The following is a 16,761-nucleotide window of genomic DNA, read 5'->3' on the forward strand; positions in this document are numbered from 1 at the left end:
GAAAATCGGATTTAGGTCACGAAATGAAATGGGGGAAACTTATACGCGACCTGGTATTTAAAGACATTTACCGACGATAAAATTGTCGCTATATGGTTAACTTTCGTAGCTAAATGAACTTACCTTTTCAGTTCATAACTAGACATTTATCGTCGCTAATAGGTTTCCTACATATTTAGCGACGATTTAATCGTCGCTAAATCATTTCGTTTTAATTAAATTGGAGGGATTTTTCCCTCTTCAAAATTCGTCAAAATTTAAAATGATTTAGCGACGATAATATCGTCGTTAAATCATTTCGTTTTAATTAAATTGGAGGGATTTTTACCTCTTTAAAATTCGTTAAAATTCTAAATTAATTCGAAATTATTAGCCACGATAATATCGTCGCTAAATGAATTCAAAACAATTTAGCGACGATATTATCGTCGCTAAATATATTCCCGCGAACTTAGCGAAGACAATAAATAATTAGCAACGAAATTATCGTCGCTAATTATCTTTGCCGCCAAACTTTAAAAGTTTTGGCACCAAATAATTAGCGACGATAATTTCGTCGCTAAAAGCATGATTAGCGACGATTAAGTCGTCTCTAATAGTTTCGTAGGTAAGTGTCATATTTCTCGTAGTGTCTCCAAAAAAGAGGAAATACAGTCGTAGTTCCAAAAAAAGATTAAATACACTCCAAGTTCCAAAACAGATTATTCAGTAATTGCTCTTGGACAAAGGAACTGGACTGTTGCGGGTAGTCCGGTTGTGACCAACTTCTCTACATTGAGAACACTTCCTATGAATATGCTCCTCCCCTTGAGAAAGTAACTGTCTCTTCCTCGGTCTACGACACGTGCTATGTGTGTTGAATTCGAGACATCAAGGGGAATAGTCCATGTCTGAATATTACCATGTGGATCGTGGACACCTGCATAACTTGCCCTCCAGTACTCTGTACTATAGTAAGGAGAAATATAGTACTCAACTGAAAGGATACGATGTCCACACGCAGCTATAGCATGAGCACATATGAAACTGCCAAGTTGAAATTCCTGGCATGCGCATCTTTTTCGTGTAAATTCACAGCCCATGTTTTACCCTCCTTCTCACCTACCTCAAACTCAAGGTATGAGGAAGGCCTCATCTACACCAAAAGAATATTAAGATTAAGTCATGTAAGTGTACATATGACTAAAGTTGTAGACGTAGATGTCTACGAATGCATGTAATTGTATACTTCAATGTTCAAATTGTAGACATTGATGTACATAACTATAGACATAAGTAATCCGCAACTAACTAATCGTAGATATGTTGGTTTTGAAGTCTTAAACAGAAATTACAATAGTTATTCAAATTGTAGACATTGATGTACACAACAGTAGACATAACCATTCCAAAATATAAAACACAATTTTAGGCATTCAAGCTCCAAATTGTCATACAAAATCATACCAAAATATAAAACACAGTTTTAGAATTCACTTCATAGTTTTATATTTGGCTTCATATGACCATACAAATATATATATATATATATATAATATATATATATATAATCTCGTAGCCCAAGGATGTCAGAAACTCCTCGCCAGATTCGCAACCGGTCGCAAGTTTCACCACCCCATGATAGTATAAATCCATCGTGAGCTTCCGCCTAAACATGCTCATGAGTTATGCATCTAAAGCAAAAAGGTGTACGCCGTGGGTGAAGTACTCAACTGCCTTGATCACTATATATATATTAGCATAGTGTAAAAAAATTAAATAGACAAAAATTCTAGCGGATGGCATTACCCATTAGTTTGTTGTGGCATTTCATCATACTCATCAACGTTGAATGCCGCCAAGCTTGTGTCTTTGATGCCCAATCGGTCGAAAAATCTAATCGAACAAAGAACAATCGGGAAGATTTCGGCAAGTCTGAGCACGTGTCTCCTGACGAATTTGTGGCTCTTTTTTTTCTTAGACATCGAGTCATAGACTGTTAGCTTTCGTGACTGAAGATGAACTAGCACAAGGACCGAATGGGACAACCTCTTGATACAACAAGGCATGTAATCAACCTCCACCCACGGCCATGAATGGAGTCGACACTTAGTATTAGCAGTAATGTAGTCCAAGATGAGGGTTTCCTTCTTTCAGTTAAATTGATCCTTGTCGGTGCACGTTTTCCATTTGTCATACGCTCATTGGCATAACTATATAAAAAAAACACGTCCATTATGGTGAACTTCTATGACATATGACCATACTTCCGCTTCTTGCCCATTTATTACATCACAATGTCAATATGCTGCAAAAACAAAAGAAATAGAAGTCTACAACTACACAATACAAGTAAATTGTAGACATTGATATCTCTATTAAAGTGCAAATTCTAGAATTGCAGACATAGAAGTCTACAATTACATAATTGTACACATATGTAACACTATAATTAGACATACTTCGTCACTCGGGCATGCCACCGTTGTCCAAATAGTATAGAAGAAGGTTTTGCTCGTGACGAGTTGTATGTTAAAGTTTCAATTTCCCGGCATACGCTCACTGTCTCTCTTGTACACTGTGGCCCCGGCCGGCAAAGATTTGTAATTTTTTCGAAACCCAACCTCAATCCAATTTTCCATCATAATAATTTCTTCATCAGATGGCACAATGAAAATACCAGACATCGGGATCCTTGTGGGTCATTTTCGATCTTTTGTGAACTTCATGTATGGTCGTGGCATGGAAGTCGATGTAAATCTGTAGGAATTTGTCATCAACAAATGTTAGAAACTATGTCAACAATCTACAATGTTCTTAAATTGTAGACATACATGTCTAGAATTTCATGTATGTCTACAATTACATATTAAAAACCCAGCTATGTCCATAATTACTGAAATCTAAACATGTACCTTTTTGGAGGTAGTCTACTTCTCGGTATTTTAGGTGAGTCCTCAATGAGAATTTTGTTTTCTCTCAACTTCTTTGCGACATACAACTCATCCTCAATTTGAGGTGAGTCGTCAATGAGAATTTGTTTTTCTCTCAACTTCTTTGCGGCATATAACTCATCCTCAATTTGAGTTGAGTCCTCAATGAGAATTAGTTTTTCTCTCAACTTCTTTGCAGCATACAACTCATCCTCAATTTGCGCTCTAGTTTTACCTTCTAGAACCGTGCCATAAAACCATGTTTGGCTATCATCCCATGCCTCTTCCTTAAGTAGTTTTTCTTGACGGTCCAACCATTCTCTTTTTTCTGATTCCATTTCTGAAAAATACGGAAGGACATATTCTCTTGATCAACTTGGTCTTCTTTCTTCTCTTCTTCATTCCTCTCTTCTTTCTTCTCTTTATTCTTCTCTTCTTCATTCTTCTCGTCTTCATTTTTCTCTTTTTTCTTCTCTTCATATTTCTCCTCTTCTTGATTGTCTCTCTTGTCCTCTTCTGACTTGTCTCCGTTACTCTCTTCTGTCTTTTCTCCGCTATCTTCTTCTGCCTTGTCTCCGTAATCTTCTCTTGGATTGTCTCCGTTGTTATCTTCTCCTGGCTTGTCTCCGTTGTACTCTTCTGGCTTGTCTCCGTTATCTTCTCGTGACTTGTCTCTGTTGTTCTCCTTGGGGTTGTCTTCGTCATCTTATTCAAAATTGTCTACGTTGTTCTCTTCTGGCTTGTCTTTGTCCGCTTCTTTTGGCTTTTCTTTTTGGTTGTCTTTCTTTTCTTCTTTATTATCTTCTTTGATCTATACAAACACTTAACAGATGCAATCAGTCTACAATATTAGTAACTGTATACTTATAAGTCTACAAATGCAGTAAGTCTAAAAGTATAAGTCTACAATTAATTTACTGCATTTTTCTATTCTTTCTTCTCTTCTTTTCCTTCATTATCTATCTCAGATTCATCATCAGAGTCACTTTTATCATCAGTCTCAGTTTCATCTATTTTGTGAACTACTATTTTCTTCACTGGCTTCGCATCTAGCTAGTCGTCTAGCTTGCCATCACCATCTGACTATGTCTTTGTTTCAGTTTCTTCTTCCTCATCGTTCTTCTTCTTCATCGACAGCTTCGCATATGGCTGGTCTTCTGGCTTGCCATCATCATCTGACTTCGTCTCTGTTTCAGTTTGTTCTTCATCATTGTTCTTCTTCTTCCCCGACAGATTCCCATCTGGCTAGTCTTGTGGCTTGCCATCATCATCTGACTCTGTCTCTGTTTCAGTTCCTTCTTCCTCATTTTTCAATGCACCGAAGAAGCTGAAGTTGTGGTCCACTATCTCGTCTTCAGGGACAAATCTGACAAATCTCTACATATGTCAAGAAAATAACATGAAACTCTACACAAGCAATCCTCATATATCAACAAAAAATAGTCTTAAGATTTTATGTAATGTAGAAAAAAATACAATGTCATAAATTGTAGACATGTAAGTCTACAATTATAGGAACTGTAGACATAAAAAGCTACAGTCACATGAATTGTAAACATAAAAGTCTACTACTTCATAAATTGTAGACGTAGAAGACTAAAATCATAGGAACTGTAGAGATATAAGGCCACAATCACAGAAATCGTAGACATAAACATCTACAATTCCAGTGACTATAGCGTTGTATATCTACAAGTACAACCTTATAGCCAATGAAGTCTCCAAACAGAAAGCATGTAGAGCAAAGAATTCTACAATCACATACATAATTACCCAAACTTGTTTACATAAATAATTACCCAAACCGACGCGCATGCAATTAAAAAGTTGAAAGTGAAACAAATGCACCTCAATTATACTTGATTTTCGCTTTCGAACCTTCAATTCAAATTGCGATGGCAATTCTGACATGGGCTTCTTCAATCGACGAGCACTTTTCTTTGCGAGAGATACATTCTTCGTCCCATTTGTTGACGACGACAACACAACATGTGTTTTCTTCATCCTGGGACTCGTCCGAACCTATGCACATTTTTGGGCTTCGTCATTTCTGTGATTAAGGTTTCCGAGAGAGGAATGGAGAAGAAAGAGAGATTTGAGCGATTTAGGGTTTCGAATGAACATAAAAAAATTCCAGAGGATGTAGAGGTATACCTGTTGAATATTCAACGCGAAGGTTGTGGGCGTCGTGGTTTTTCTCGACAAATTCGATGATGGTATAGGGAGAGTGAAATTGTCAGAGTGGGGAAAGAGAGAGCGCGAATGTAGAGAGAGAGAGAGAGAGAGAGAGAGAGAGAGAGAGAGAGAGAGAGAGAGAGAGAGAGAGAGAGAGAGAGAGAGAAGAGAGAGAGAGAGAGAGAGAGAGAGAGAGAGAGAGAGAGAAACAGGGCGAGTTTTGAACTTTGAAGTCGACTTCATTGGTTTTCTGGGTATTTTTAACAAAATAAAATAAAATAAAGCGAATATCTGTACTTGCTCACATGGCCAACTACTAAAAGCGTCCAAAAACATGGAAGACAATATTATGGTCCAAAGGATTGAACTTCACTACTACTAGTTCAGACCATTTACCACTTGAAGGTTTTTATTAGCTAGTACCTTTTTTTGGGCATGTCCCCTTATGGCCCAAATGTAATCCTAAGCATTATTTCATTTTATGTACAAAGAATTAGAAAAATAGCCAATTTAAACGTTTGGCATTGCTAAAGAGTCAACGTTTGATAAATCTTAGATAAATAGCCACTGTCTTTTATTTACAGATGCAATTTTACAAGAATACCCATACATATCATTCCCGCACAAAACCGATTTTGTTTTAATTTTAAATTTTACAAAAATAATGTTAAATCAGTATAGATTGCGCAAATCGAGGACATTAACTGACCAAATCAATTACCACACACAAAACGTCAATTGACTTCAATACATTTCAAAAAAAGAAAGAAGACAATCATCCTCGTCCCCCTCATACAAACCGCCGGCTACCTGCTCGCCGCCCACGTCGTCCTCTGCCGATGACGTGTGACGACCCGACTTTTCGGACCGTCTTACTTATCTTACTTTTTAAACTTTAGAAAATTCTTTAGAAAACTTGGAGGAATTTTTTTTTTAAACACATCGAATCAAGGCGAACTAAAATTTTAAAGATCTTAAAAAGAAACAAAAGCATTTAAGAAAAATATGAAAATTGCATATCGAACATTTCATGAGAAGTACTTAACCAAAATTGAAAATACGAATTTAAAACTAAACATAACGGCAAAAATACTAAAACATAATCCATATTCTAAGTCTTAACTAAAATATAAAAACTCTTTGAACCTTCGACGTAAATGAAAATAAAAACCTTTAAAAATTATTTCTTAATAACTTGTAGCGGAAGACTTATTTCGTGAATGAAAACCATGACCCAACCCTCTCTCTATCAACGCCGCTAGTCCGCCCTGCTCAGTTCCTGGTAAGATATTTACCTACAACACAGACGTATATTTTTTCTAAGAGATGAGCTTACGCTCAGCGAGAATAATATAAAGCTCACAAAAAAAGAGTAATGCCATGCATGAACCGGTTATTAGTATTTTAAAACTAAACGGTGACTTGATCTTTCTTTTCTTGATTCTATCAACTTTTAATTCGGGGTGCCCCTAGGGTAGTCGTACCTATTTCAGTGCACACTTTAGAGACGAAGATATGGGGTTGCAAGGTCCCACGCTTCACTCTATCTTATAAACTTATTAGGGCCTCGGCCCGAGAAATTTCCCCATTTGGGCCCGTAAGTCGGCTCGAGAAATTATCCTTAAGACCTCCGTAGCTCGAGGCGGTACGACTCCCTTGCTTATCTTTATTTTTTCACTTTTTTTTCGTTACATGCACGAATGACGTATGACATACAATAAACATGATAACATGACTAGAAAAAGAACATGATATAAGTATTCTAATTTATAACATATCATCACATAACATATCATACCATATCATATCATCATATAGCATACCATACCATATCATAAACTCAGCATATCATAACATATCGTTCATAATTTATCATACCATACCATATCATATCATATCATTACATAACATACAATACCATATCATATCATAAACTCCGCATACATAAAGTATCATTCAAAATTTATCATATCATACCATACCACACATATGTCAACAATCACATAATAACAATAAAAAAAAATATTATTAACTCATTCAGATCGTATACTTATCATATTTTATTTTGAACTAATTTATGTTGCAGTGAGATTATTCTCACCTGGATATCGAAGGTTACGATCGTAGATCGTCGAAGGAAAATGACGCTCAAAACGACTTGGAACCTAATCGGGATAAAGGCTACCGGGATCGGCTTAGAAAAAGATTCAAGACAAACTTTTGGTTGTGGAAATTTTCAGAAACGACTTTCAAAGTGAAATTACCAAAATACCCTTGGCTATTAGGGTTTCGGTGAAAAACTAAAACTCTGAGAAAAATTCTTTAAAAAAAACAGTACGTATAAAACATAATTTTGATCACTTTTTGTAAAGGCACTGATTTGAAAATAATCGTAAAATATTCTGTATTTCATAAAAATATTTTTCTATTAAAGATTTAGATAGAAGACACTTAAATCTAACTTTTCCAAAACGAATCAACGCAAAACCATTTTTTTTTAAACCAGGGCAAGCGTTTTAAAAAAACCGTTATTCAATAAATCCGAACCAGATAGAAGAGAAAGCATACCTAATTAGGGTTACGAATTTCCAAACAGAGAGAGAAATAGGGGAGGGAGAGCAGAGAAGAAGCATTAAAAAAAAGGATGAGATGCTTATATATGGTTTAATTAAACCATAAAAGCCCAAACCATAAAAACCCAAACCCTAATCCTACTTCTTTTCATTAAAAAAGTTAATTATAATTATTATAATAATTATTATTATTATTATATACCCTTATACACATGCGCTACATGTGATGGACTGAAGTAATACGTATTACTAATATATATTATGTTGTATTATATCATATAAAATAACGTAATATAAATATAAATATATATATTAGTTACTATAATATATATATATATATATATATTATTATAATATATATTACATAATACGTTTATATATATATATATTATGTGTTAGGTTATATATATATATATATATATATATATATATATATTACTTACGTACATATATATATGACCTTCAAATTATAACTATAAAATATATATATATATATATATATATATATATTTATATAACAATATATGAAAAATTATGTGTATATTTATACACACACATGATTTATTTATAATATATATAATTTATATATATAATATTCATATTTTGTAATCTAAAGAGTATATTAATTTAAAAATAAAACCCTAAAGCATACATAAAAGAAAAACTTCAAAAACTACCACATAAATAAATCATTCACTACTACTTTATAAAAAATAAAAAATAAAATACCAACGTCACTCAAACACAAAAATTTTGCTTTTTAATAAAGCTTAAAATTTGGGATTTCACAATCTCCCCTACTTATTAGAATTTTCGTCCCGAAAATTAACAAAGAACGTCGAGAATAACTGTAAGAACTATTACTTGGACATAGCAAGTCCCTCTAGAAAGAGCTTGGGATATTGCGTTCTCTTGTCTTATTCTCATTCTCAAGATAGCATTGAAAACTTTCATCTATAAGACGATGAAATCGATCCTTAGCTTCTGACCACTAATTATTATCGGTACTTTTTTTAAGCAGTACTATGATAATAATAAAGCATTACCAGACGGTAAGACCGTGCATAAAACTTTTCTAGTTTTTTCTAGACTATAGCCTAATTTTATTTTCCAACTCCAACAAAAAAAGAGTGAGTAGCACCAGAGTCAAAACAACATAAAGACGTCATAACAGACCTGCTACTATATCCGAGGTGCTGGTTAGGGCATCGACATTGGTGTAGGCGTATATGTGATCTTGAGGTGACTGTGATGTCTGAGTTGCTGGTGGTACTTCTAGTCGGCCTTGGAAAATCTGTGGCCCTTCAATTTCATCTTGAAAGAAGGTGATTCACCCATTCTGATAGTTCTGCTCAAAGTTCTGCTTTAGACAATCTTTGAAGATGTGTCTTGGCTGACCGCACTTGTAACACAATATAGTGCCCATCTTATATTCTCCTAAGTGCATCCTGCCACATATGTTGCACTTCGGAAATGACCTATTTTCCATCTTGACTTTGTAATTTGCATTACCACTATTTTCAGGATGGCTCATCTTCTTCCCGTTTTCATTCTCGAGATATTGCGCCTTGTCGACTTGGTTGTTGAAGAGACGCCGGTCGGACTTCTTATTGTTGCATATTCCTCTACTTTGAGTCTTCTCTTCCTTCCGTGCCTTGATGTACTGGTCTCACTCCTCCTTCACTTGAACCAAATGGTATTCAGCACGCATTGCACGTTCGAGACAGTCTGCAATAGTGGATGATGGATGACTTCCAGTATCAATAGCTAGAGCCAGTTCCGGTCGGAACATTCCCATCATCCTTCGAACTCTTTCTGATTCGGTCGGAACCAGGTGAGGGCGTAGTCTTGCCAGCTGGTTGAACTTTCTCACAGCTTTAGTCACACTCATCGTGCCTTGTTTTAACTCCGTAAACTCCTTTTGTTGAGTGTTCATCGCGCGCATGTTGAAATAGTTACTGTTGAACTCCTCAATGAAATCGTCCCAAGACATAGCGCGTGTGTCTCTTCTAGCTGCTACTTTCTCCCACCAGTATCGTGCATCCTTCTTCAAAACAAAAGACGCGCATATGACCTTCTCAATTTCCGAGATATTCATGAAGTTGAAGATATTCTTCATCTCTGACATCCACTCATCAGCCACTAAAGGATCAGCCGATCCTTAAAAATCTGGAGCTCTCATCCTCCTGAACCTTTCGAAAAGATTATCAGCCACAACAACTTGCCTCATCTGAGATACGCCTTGAGGAGGTGCTGGTGGTGCTTGTTGATCATCTCCCACATTTCCATTAACTTGGGGGAGGTGGTTCCTCAACTCTTGTATCTCCGCTTTTTGAGCTTCGATACGTTGCAGCAATACAACAACGAGCACCGCAAGATCTGGTTGGACCGCTGGCTGAGGTCTCGGGGCTAGACCGTTGGGATCCTCTACTGCTCCCTGCTGTGCGGGAACCGGAGCGGCATGATGAGCATCTTGTACTGGGACATCAGCGGTAACTCTGCCTCTTCCTCTACCTCGGCCTCGTGGCCTACCTCTACCTTGTCCACGAGCAGCTTGAACGTTTTCCATCTAAGTAAAAAAAAAGTACTAACTTACTTGAGTAGGGGCAGCCATGCGATCGAATAGCGAAGGGGGTCATAGGTTCGTTGCTCTGATACCAACTGTGACGACCCAACTTTTCGGACCGTCTTACTTATCTTACTTTTAAACTTTAGAAAATTCTTTAGAAAACTTGGAGGAATTTTTTTTTTAAACACATCGAATCAAGGCAAACTAAAATTTTAAAGATCTTAAAAAGAAACAAAAGCATTTAAGAAAAATATGAAAATTGCATATCGAACATTTCATGAGAAGTACTTAACCAAAATTGAAAATACGAATTTAAAACTAAACATAACGGCAAAAATACTAAAACATAATCCATATTCTAAGTCTTAACTAAAATATAAAAACTCTTTGAACCTTCGACGTAAATGAAAATAAAAACCTTTAAAAATTATTTCTTAATAACTTGTAGCGGAAGACTTATTTCGTGAATGAAAACCATGACCCAACCCTCTCTCTATCAACGCCGCTAGTCCGCCCTGCTCAGTTCCTGGTAAGATATTTACCTACAACACAGACGTATATTTTTTTCGAAGAGATGAGCTTACGCTCAGCGAGAATAATATAAAGCTCACAAAAAAAGAGTAATGCCATGCATGAACCGGTTATTAGTATTTTAAAACTAAACGGTGACTTGATCTTTCTTTTCTTGATTCTATCAACTTTTAATTCGGGGTGCCCCTAGGGTAGTCGTACCTATTTCAGTGCACACTTTAGAGACGAAGATATGGGGTTGCAAGGTCCCACGCTTCACTCTATCTTATAAACTTATTAGGGCCTCGGCCCGAGAAATTTCCCCATTTGGGCCCGTAAGTCGGCTCGAGAAATTCTCCTTAAGACCTCCGTAGCTCGAGGCGGTACGACTCCCTTGCTTATCTTTATCTTTTCACTTTTTTTTCGTTACATGCACGAATGACGTATGACATACAATAAACATGATAACATGACTAGAAAAAGAACATGATATAAGTATTCTAATTTATAACATATCATCACATAACATATCATACCATATCATATCATCATATAACATACCATACCATATCATAAACTCAGCATATCATAACATATCGTTCATAATTTATCATACCATACCATATCATATCATATCATTACATAACATACAATACCATATCATATCATAAACTCCGCATACATAAAGTATCATTCAAAATTTATCATATCATACCATACCACACATATGTCAACAATCACATAATAACAATAAAAAAAATATTATTAACTCATTCAGATCGTATACTTATCATATTTTATTTTGAACTAATTTATGTTGCAGTGAGATTATTCTCACCTGGATATCGAAGGTTACGATCGTAGATCGTCGAAGGAAAAGGACGCTCAAAACGACTTGAAATCTAATCGGGATAAAGGCTACCGGGATCAGCTTAGAAAAAGATTCAAGACAAACTTTTGGTTGTGGAAATTTTCAGAAATGACTTTCAAAGTGAAATTACTAAAATACCCTTGGCTATTAGGGTTTCGGTGAAAAACTAAAACTCTGAGAAAATTTCTGTAAAAAAACAGTACGTATAAAGCATAATTTTGATCACTTTTTGTAAAGGCACCACGGCCAAAATAAATTTCTAACTATTTATTAAAAATAAAAGAAGTGCTAAAATCTAACTTTAAAAGTTTTGTCAAAAACTGTCTGCTCACCGTTTTTAAAATAATCAGAAAATATTCTGTATTTGATAAAAATATTTTTCGATTAAAGGTTTACATAGCAGACATTTAATCCCAACTTTTCCAAAAAGAATCAACGCAAAACCAAATTTGTTGAATTCACAGTAAATGTTTAAAGTCTGAAAATCGGAAATAGGTCTCAGGTCTGTGCACTGATTTGAAAATAATCGGAAAATATTATGTATTTCATAAAAATATTTTTCGATTAAAGATTTAGATCGAAGACACTTAAATCTAACGTTTCCAAAATGAATCAACGCAAAACCAATTGTTTTGAAACTAGGGCAAGCATTTTAAAAAACCGTTTTCAATAAATCCGAACCAGATAGAAGAGAAAGCATACCTAATTAGGGCTACGAATTTCCAAACAGAGAGAGGAATAGGGGAGGGAGAGCAGAGAAGAAGCGTTTAAAAAAAAGGATGAGATGCTTATATATGATTTAATTAAACCCTAAAAGTCCAAACCATAAAAGGCCAAACCCTAATCCTACTTCTTATCTTTAAAAAATTAATCATTATTATTATAATAATAATTATTATTATTATATACCCTTATATACATATATAATATAATATATATATATATATATTACATAATACGTTTATATATATATATATATATATATATATTATGTGTTAGGTTATATATATATATATATATATATATATATATATATATATTACTTACGTACATATATATATGACCTTCAAATTATAACTATAAAATATATATATATATATATATATATATATATATAACAATATATGAAAAATTATGTATATTTCTACGCACATGATTTATTTATAATATATATAAGAGATTTGTAAACGATTAGCCTCCTTATGGAGGTGGCTTTTAAATTATAGTCCAACTATCTATTTATTTAGGGCAATAGCCCATATTTTTCATTCTGCCAAAATTACCCTTCATTTAAACTGTTTTAAACTGTTTTAAGTGCTCTCTTCCTCATTTCGTTCTCCGATCACGGCAATTTTTTTCTTCCAAAGCACGGCACGAGAAGAGAATAGGCGATTTGCATCTCACGGCAGCGATTTCTAGTTTCTTCCTTGGATTTGCGTTTCCTATTTCTTCTACAGGTTTGAATTAGCTTTTTTTAATGGATTCCATGATTATACAACTAGGATCATTGAAATGGCGTCGTTGGAATACATATTTAGGATCATCGATTTGAGATTTTCATATATTGTTCTTATATTGTTCAGAATCGACTTCGTTGGAATATATATTCTGTGTGTCTATATTTGAAGCATGGAATTGGCCAAATCTGAGACAGGTACGTTGGTTTTTTCATCTGGTAAATATTATTTACCATCGAAGGGCGATTGGTAAATATTATTTACTATCGAACCATTATAGTAAATTTTCACTGATTAACGTATTCTTTATTGTAGCTGGCTTTTCCAAAGCTCTGACTATCGTTGATGATGTAAATTTTGATAAATTTACATCATCATTAGTCTTTGGCGAGGGTTCAATTTTCATGAAGAAAGAACACATGATCAAAGTCATGCAATTATTGGCTATTTCAAACAACTTTGAGTTTAAAGTTGCTAGGTCATCTACGACTCGCTACAATCTGATTTGCTCTGTTAGTTCTTGCAAGTGGATGATGAACGCTGTCTCGTCTAAAGATATGGGCTTTTGGACCGTACGTAAATATTCGAACGTGCACACGATTGACCATCGATTGAATATAGTGTCTAATGATCACCGACAAGCATCATCATCTCTGATTAGCCATTGCTTAAAAAGTAATTTAGAGAAAGTATGTGCTGATCACATTACTCCAAAAGACATCATTTCAACAGCAAGGGCGGACTTACAAGTCGATATTTCCTATTACAAGGCATGGAAATCCCGTCATATGGCCCTTAAGGAGATAAGAGGCTGCCCGAAGGAGGCTTATTCTTTGCTTCCTTACATTGGAGATATGATGAAGTCCAAGAATCCAGGTAGCTTCTTCATCTATATCAATATGTATCTCGTGGTTGTACAGTAAATAATATTGACACAATAGTTAATCAGATTAACTAATAGATTTACTCTTGGTTTGTTAGGTACATTTACAGATTATTATGTCAATTCGATTGGAGAATTCATGTATTTTTTCATAGCATTTGGAGCATCAATCTCGGGTTGGAAATATTGTCGACCTGTAATCTCGGTTGACGGAACCCATCTAAAAACGAAGTATGGCGGCAGTTTTCTTATTGCTTCGGTAATGGATGGGAATAACCATATATTTCCGATAGGATATGCCATAGTTGATTCAGAAAATGACTTGTCGTGGGAGTGGTTCTTTCTCAAGTTGAAAGAGGCCATAGGCGTGCGTGAGTCGATGGTCGTCATTTCGGATAGGCATAAATCGATCGCGAAGGCTGTTTCTAGTGTATTTCCTGAAGCAAAAATCGCAGCGTGTATGCAACACCTATTGAGCAACTTAAAGGTTAATTTTCATCATGGTGCAATTGAACCCTTTTTCATAAGGTGTGCAAAGGCGTATACGGTGTCCGAGTATGAGAAATATTTGAGTCTCTTGAACAAAATTGATCCTCGCATCAAGAAATATTTAGAGGATGTGGATCCAAAGAAATGGTCTCGTTCGCTCTTCCCTGGACGGCGCTACGATTTGATGACAACCAATATCTCAGAATCGATGAATTCTAGATTGAAAGAAGCAAGGGGTTGGCCTGTTTCAGAATTGATTATTGAGCTTAGAAATATACTCCAGAAATGGTTTTTTGAGCGCACTGATTTTGGGAATTCTATGACGACATCTCTTACTCCTAAAGCTTTTGAGATTTTGTTGACAAATGAGGACAATGCTCGCTGTATGTCGGTGAGTTTATTACTAGCGTACCTTTGCAGTACCTTTGCTTTTGTAAGATCAGTCACAAATATTTATAGTAAATATTATTTACTACTACGGAAATAATATTTACTAAAAGAATATCTGTCATTTTCTATACAAGCTGATATTAATTACTTTCCTTTGTTTGTTAATTATTATATTTATTACTTGCAGGTCATACCCATAAACATGCATGATCTCGAAGTGGTTGATAACGGAGTAAACGAAACTGTAAATTTAGCTAATAGAACATGCACGTGTTACTATTGGCAATTGGACGAGTTCCCTTGTTCTCATGCTATAGCTGCTATGTGGAAGAAAAAATTGAATCCTCTGTCTTTTGTATCCCCTTATTATACCAGAGAATATTTTGCAGCGACTTATGCTGGAAGCTTGTACCCAATCGAAGATAGGTCGCGATGGAATGTCCCCCAAGATCATAAAGACTCAATTAAAGCTCCGAATAGTAGGGCAAAGGCTGGGAGGCCGAAGAAGGCAAGATACAAATCAGCTTCGGAGAATTTGAAAAAGCTACACTGCGGAAAATGTGGACGAAATGGCCACAACAAGCGAACGTGTCTAATGGACTAAATTTTAGTACACAAATTATCTACATTGATGTCCAATTAAGTTGATTTTTGAACTTGTTGATATGGAATTTCTTAATCATTTGATATTTTCCATATTATATTGTAGAGCTTTATGGATTCATTCAGTTGTACAATGGTTTGTTAATTTTTGGAAATGGTTAATACAATTAACTATCAGGGTTAATATTATTTTCTTACATGAAACTTGGTACAAAACCATGTACAATTGTTAAACAAAAGAGCTCAATGGCTAATAGCATTTACTGTATAAGACTATCGAACCATTATAGTAAAGTTTGTTAAATTTGGAAATGGTTAATACAATTAACTATCAGGGTTAATATTATTTACTTACATGAAACTTGGTACAAAACCATGTACAATTGTTAAACAAAAGAGCTCAATGGCTAATAGCATTAACTGTCTAAGTGAATTGATATCTTGATAATCAAACACTGATACAAAAACTGCCAGCGAAGGATACGCGGAGTTGCGTTTGGATTACGGCAGATTCCATATTGATTTTCGGCAAGAGAGGGAAGGATTTCATACGCCCATGCAACTAAAGCATGCGAGAATCCGTGCACACCATATCCTGTGGTGATTTTTTGAAGTGAATCACCACAATTTGTGATCGACTCTATAAGCTTCTCGTAGCTCACTCTCCCCCATGGATAGTTGTCAAATGTTTCGGAGTTGTCGGCTATATCAAGGTGTCGAGTGTTGATGCTACTCCTTTCTTGTTTTGGCAGCAAGATTGTCTCCAAAAACACCAATTTGGCCAACATTACCTTCTCATTGTTCGTTGCGTCCCTGGCTCCTAAAAATGCGGCTACCACTTCAAGGGTAGACACTTTTTTCATCTTCTTGAAAAATTTGTTAGCAAACATAGATTTCGGAGTATAATCTCTTGCACGGTTGTGTTCTTCGAGCTCATCCGGAGTGAATTCTCGACAATTCAGTCCCGTCATAAGAGCGAATTCCGACAAACCGAATTTGACAACATGGTTGTTGATCTTGAACCAAGCTTCATGCGGAGTCACCTTGCCATTAAGTAAATCATTCACAGATAGTAAATCATTCAGTAAATTATATTAACCATTAGGTAAATCATAGTAAAAGCATATACTAAATCACAGATGTTGTTTATAAAGTCACCTTATTATCACCCTTCCTAACGGTGTAGTCGGTGTTGATGCATTGTCGAAGTATCAACTGGTGCACTATCCTTGACGGATAAGTAGAGTGCGTTTTGTTGTCATTGGGTATTTGACGAACAAGCAATAATTGACCGAAGATACTATCTCCGAACATCTCTAGTTGTTCTTC

General features: G+C 35.3%; 1 protein-coding gene and 1 long non-coding RNA gene across 2 annotated transcripts; both read left to right on the forward strand.

The window, feature by feature from the left end:
• Positions 1-12,955: 12,955 nt before the first annotated feature.
• Positions 12,956-13,486, forward strand: LOC149404214 (uncharacterized). The gene is made up of 3 exons (XR_016295579.1): positions 12,956-13,067; positions 13,194-13,264; positions 13,383-13,486. It is a non-coding gene; the product is annotated as an uncharacterized LOC149404214 (long non-coding RNA).
• A 12-nt stretch (positions 13,487-13,498) lies between these two features.
• LOC149404215 (protein FAR1-RELATED SEQUENCE 5-like) lies at positions 13,499-15,433 on the forward strand. Its single transcript, XM_089602421.1, has 3 exons — positions 13,499-13,943; positions 14,049-14,830; positions 15,017-15,433. Exons 1-3 carry the CDS (start codon positions 13,499-13,501, stop codon positions 15,431-15,433), a joined length of 1,644 nt encoding a protein of 547 aa, XP_089458547.1.
• The last annotated feature ends 1,328 nt before the right edge of the window (positions 15,434-16,761 follow it).

The sequence above is a fragment of the Urtica dioica genome, chromosome 2, assembly GCF_054948205.1.
Source record: "Urtica dioica subsp. dioica isolate 48M chromosome 2, U.dioica_male_clone48M_v1_H2, whole genome shotgun sequence".
Lineage (NCBI taxonomy): Eukaryota > Viridiplantae > Streptophyta > Magnoliopsida > Rosales > Urticaceae > Urtica > Urtica dioica.

Coding starts and splice junctions, on each gene's coding strand:
- LOC149404215 (XM_089602421.1), top strand. CDS start 13,499: ATGCAATTATTGGCTATTTCAAACAACTTTGAGTTTAAAGTTGCTAGG. Junction 13,944..14,048: donor GATGAAGTCCAAGAATCCAG/GTAGCTTCTTCA, acceptor TTGGTTTGTTAG/GTACATTTACAGATTATTAT. Junction 14,831..15,016: donor ACAATGCTCGCTGTATGTCG/GTGAGTTTATTA, acceptor TATTACTTGCAG/GTCATACCCATAAACATGCA.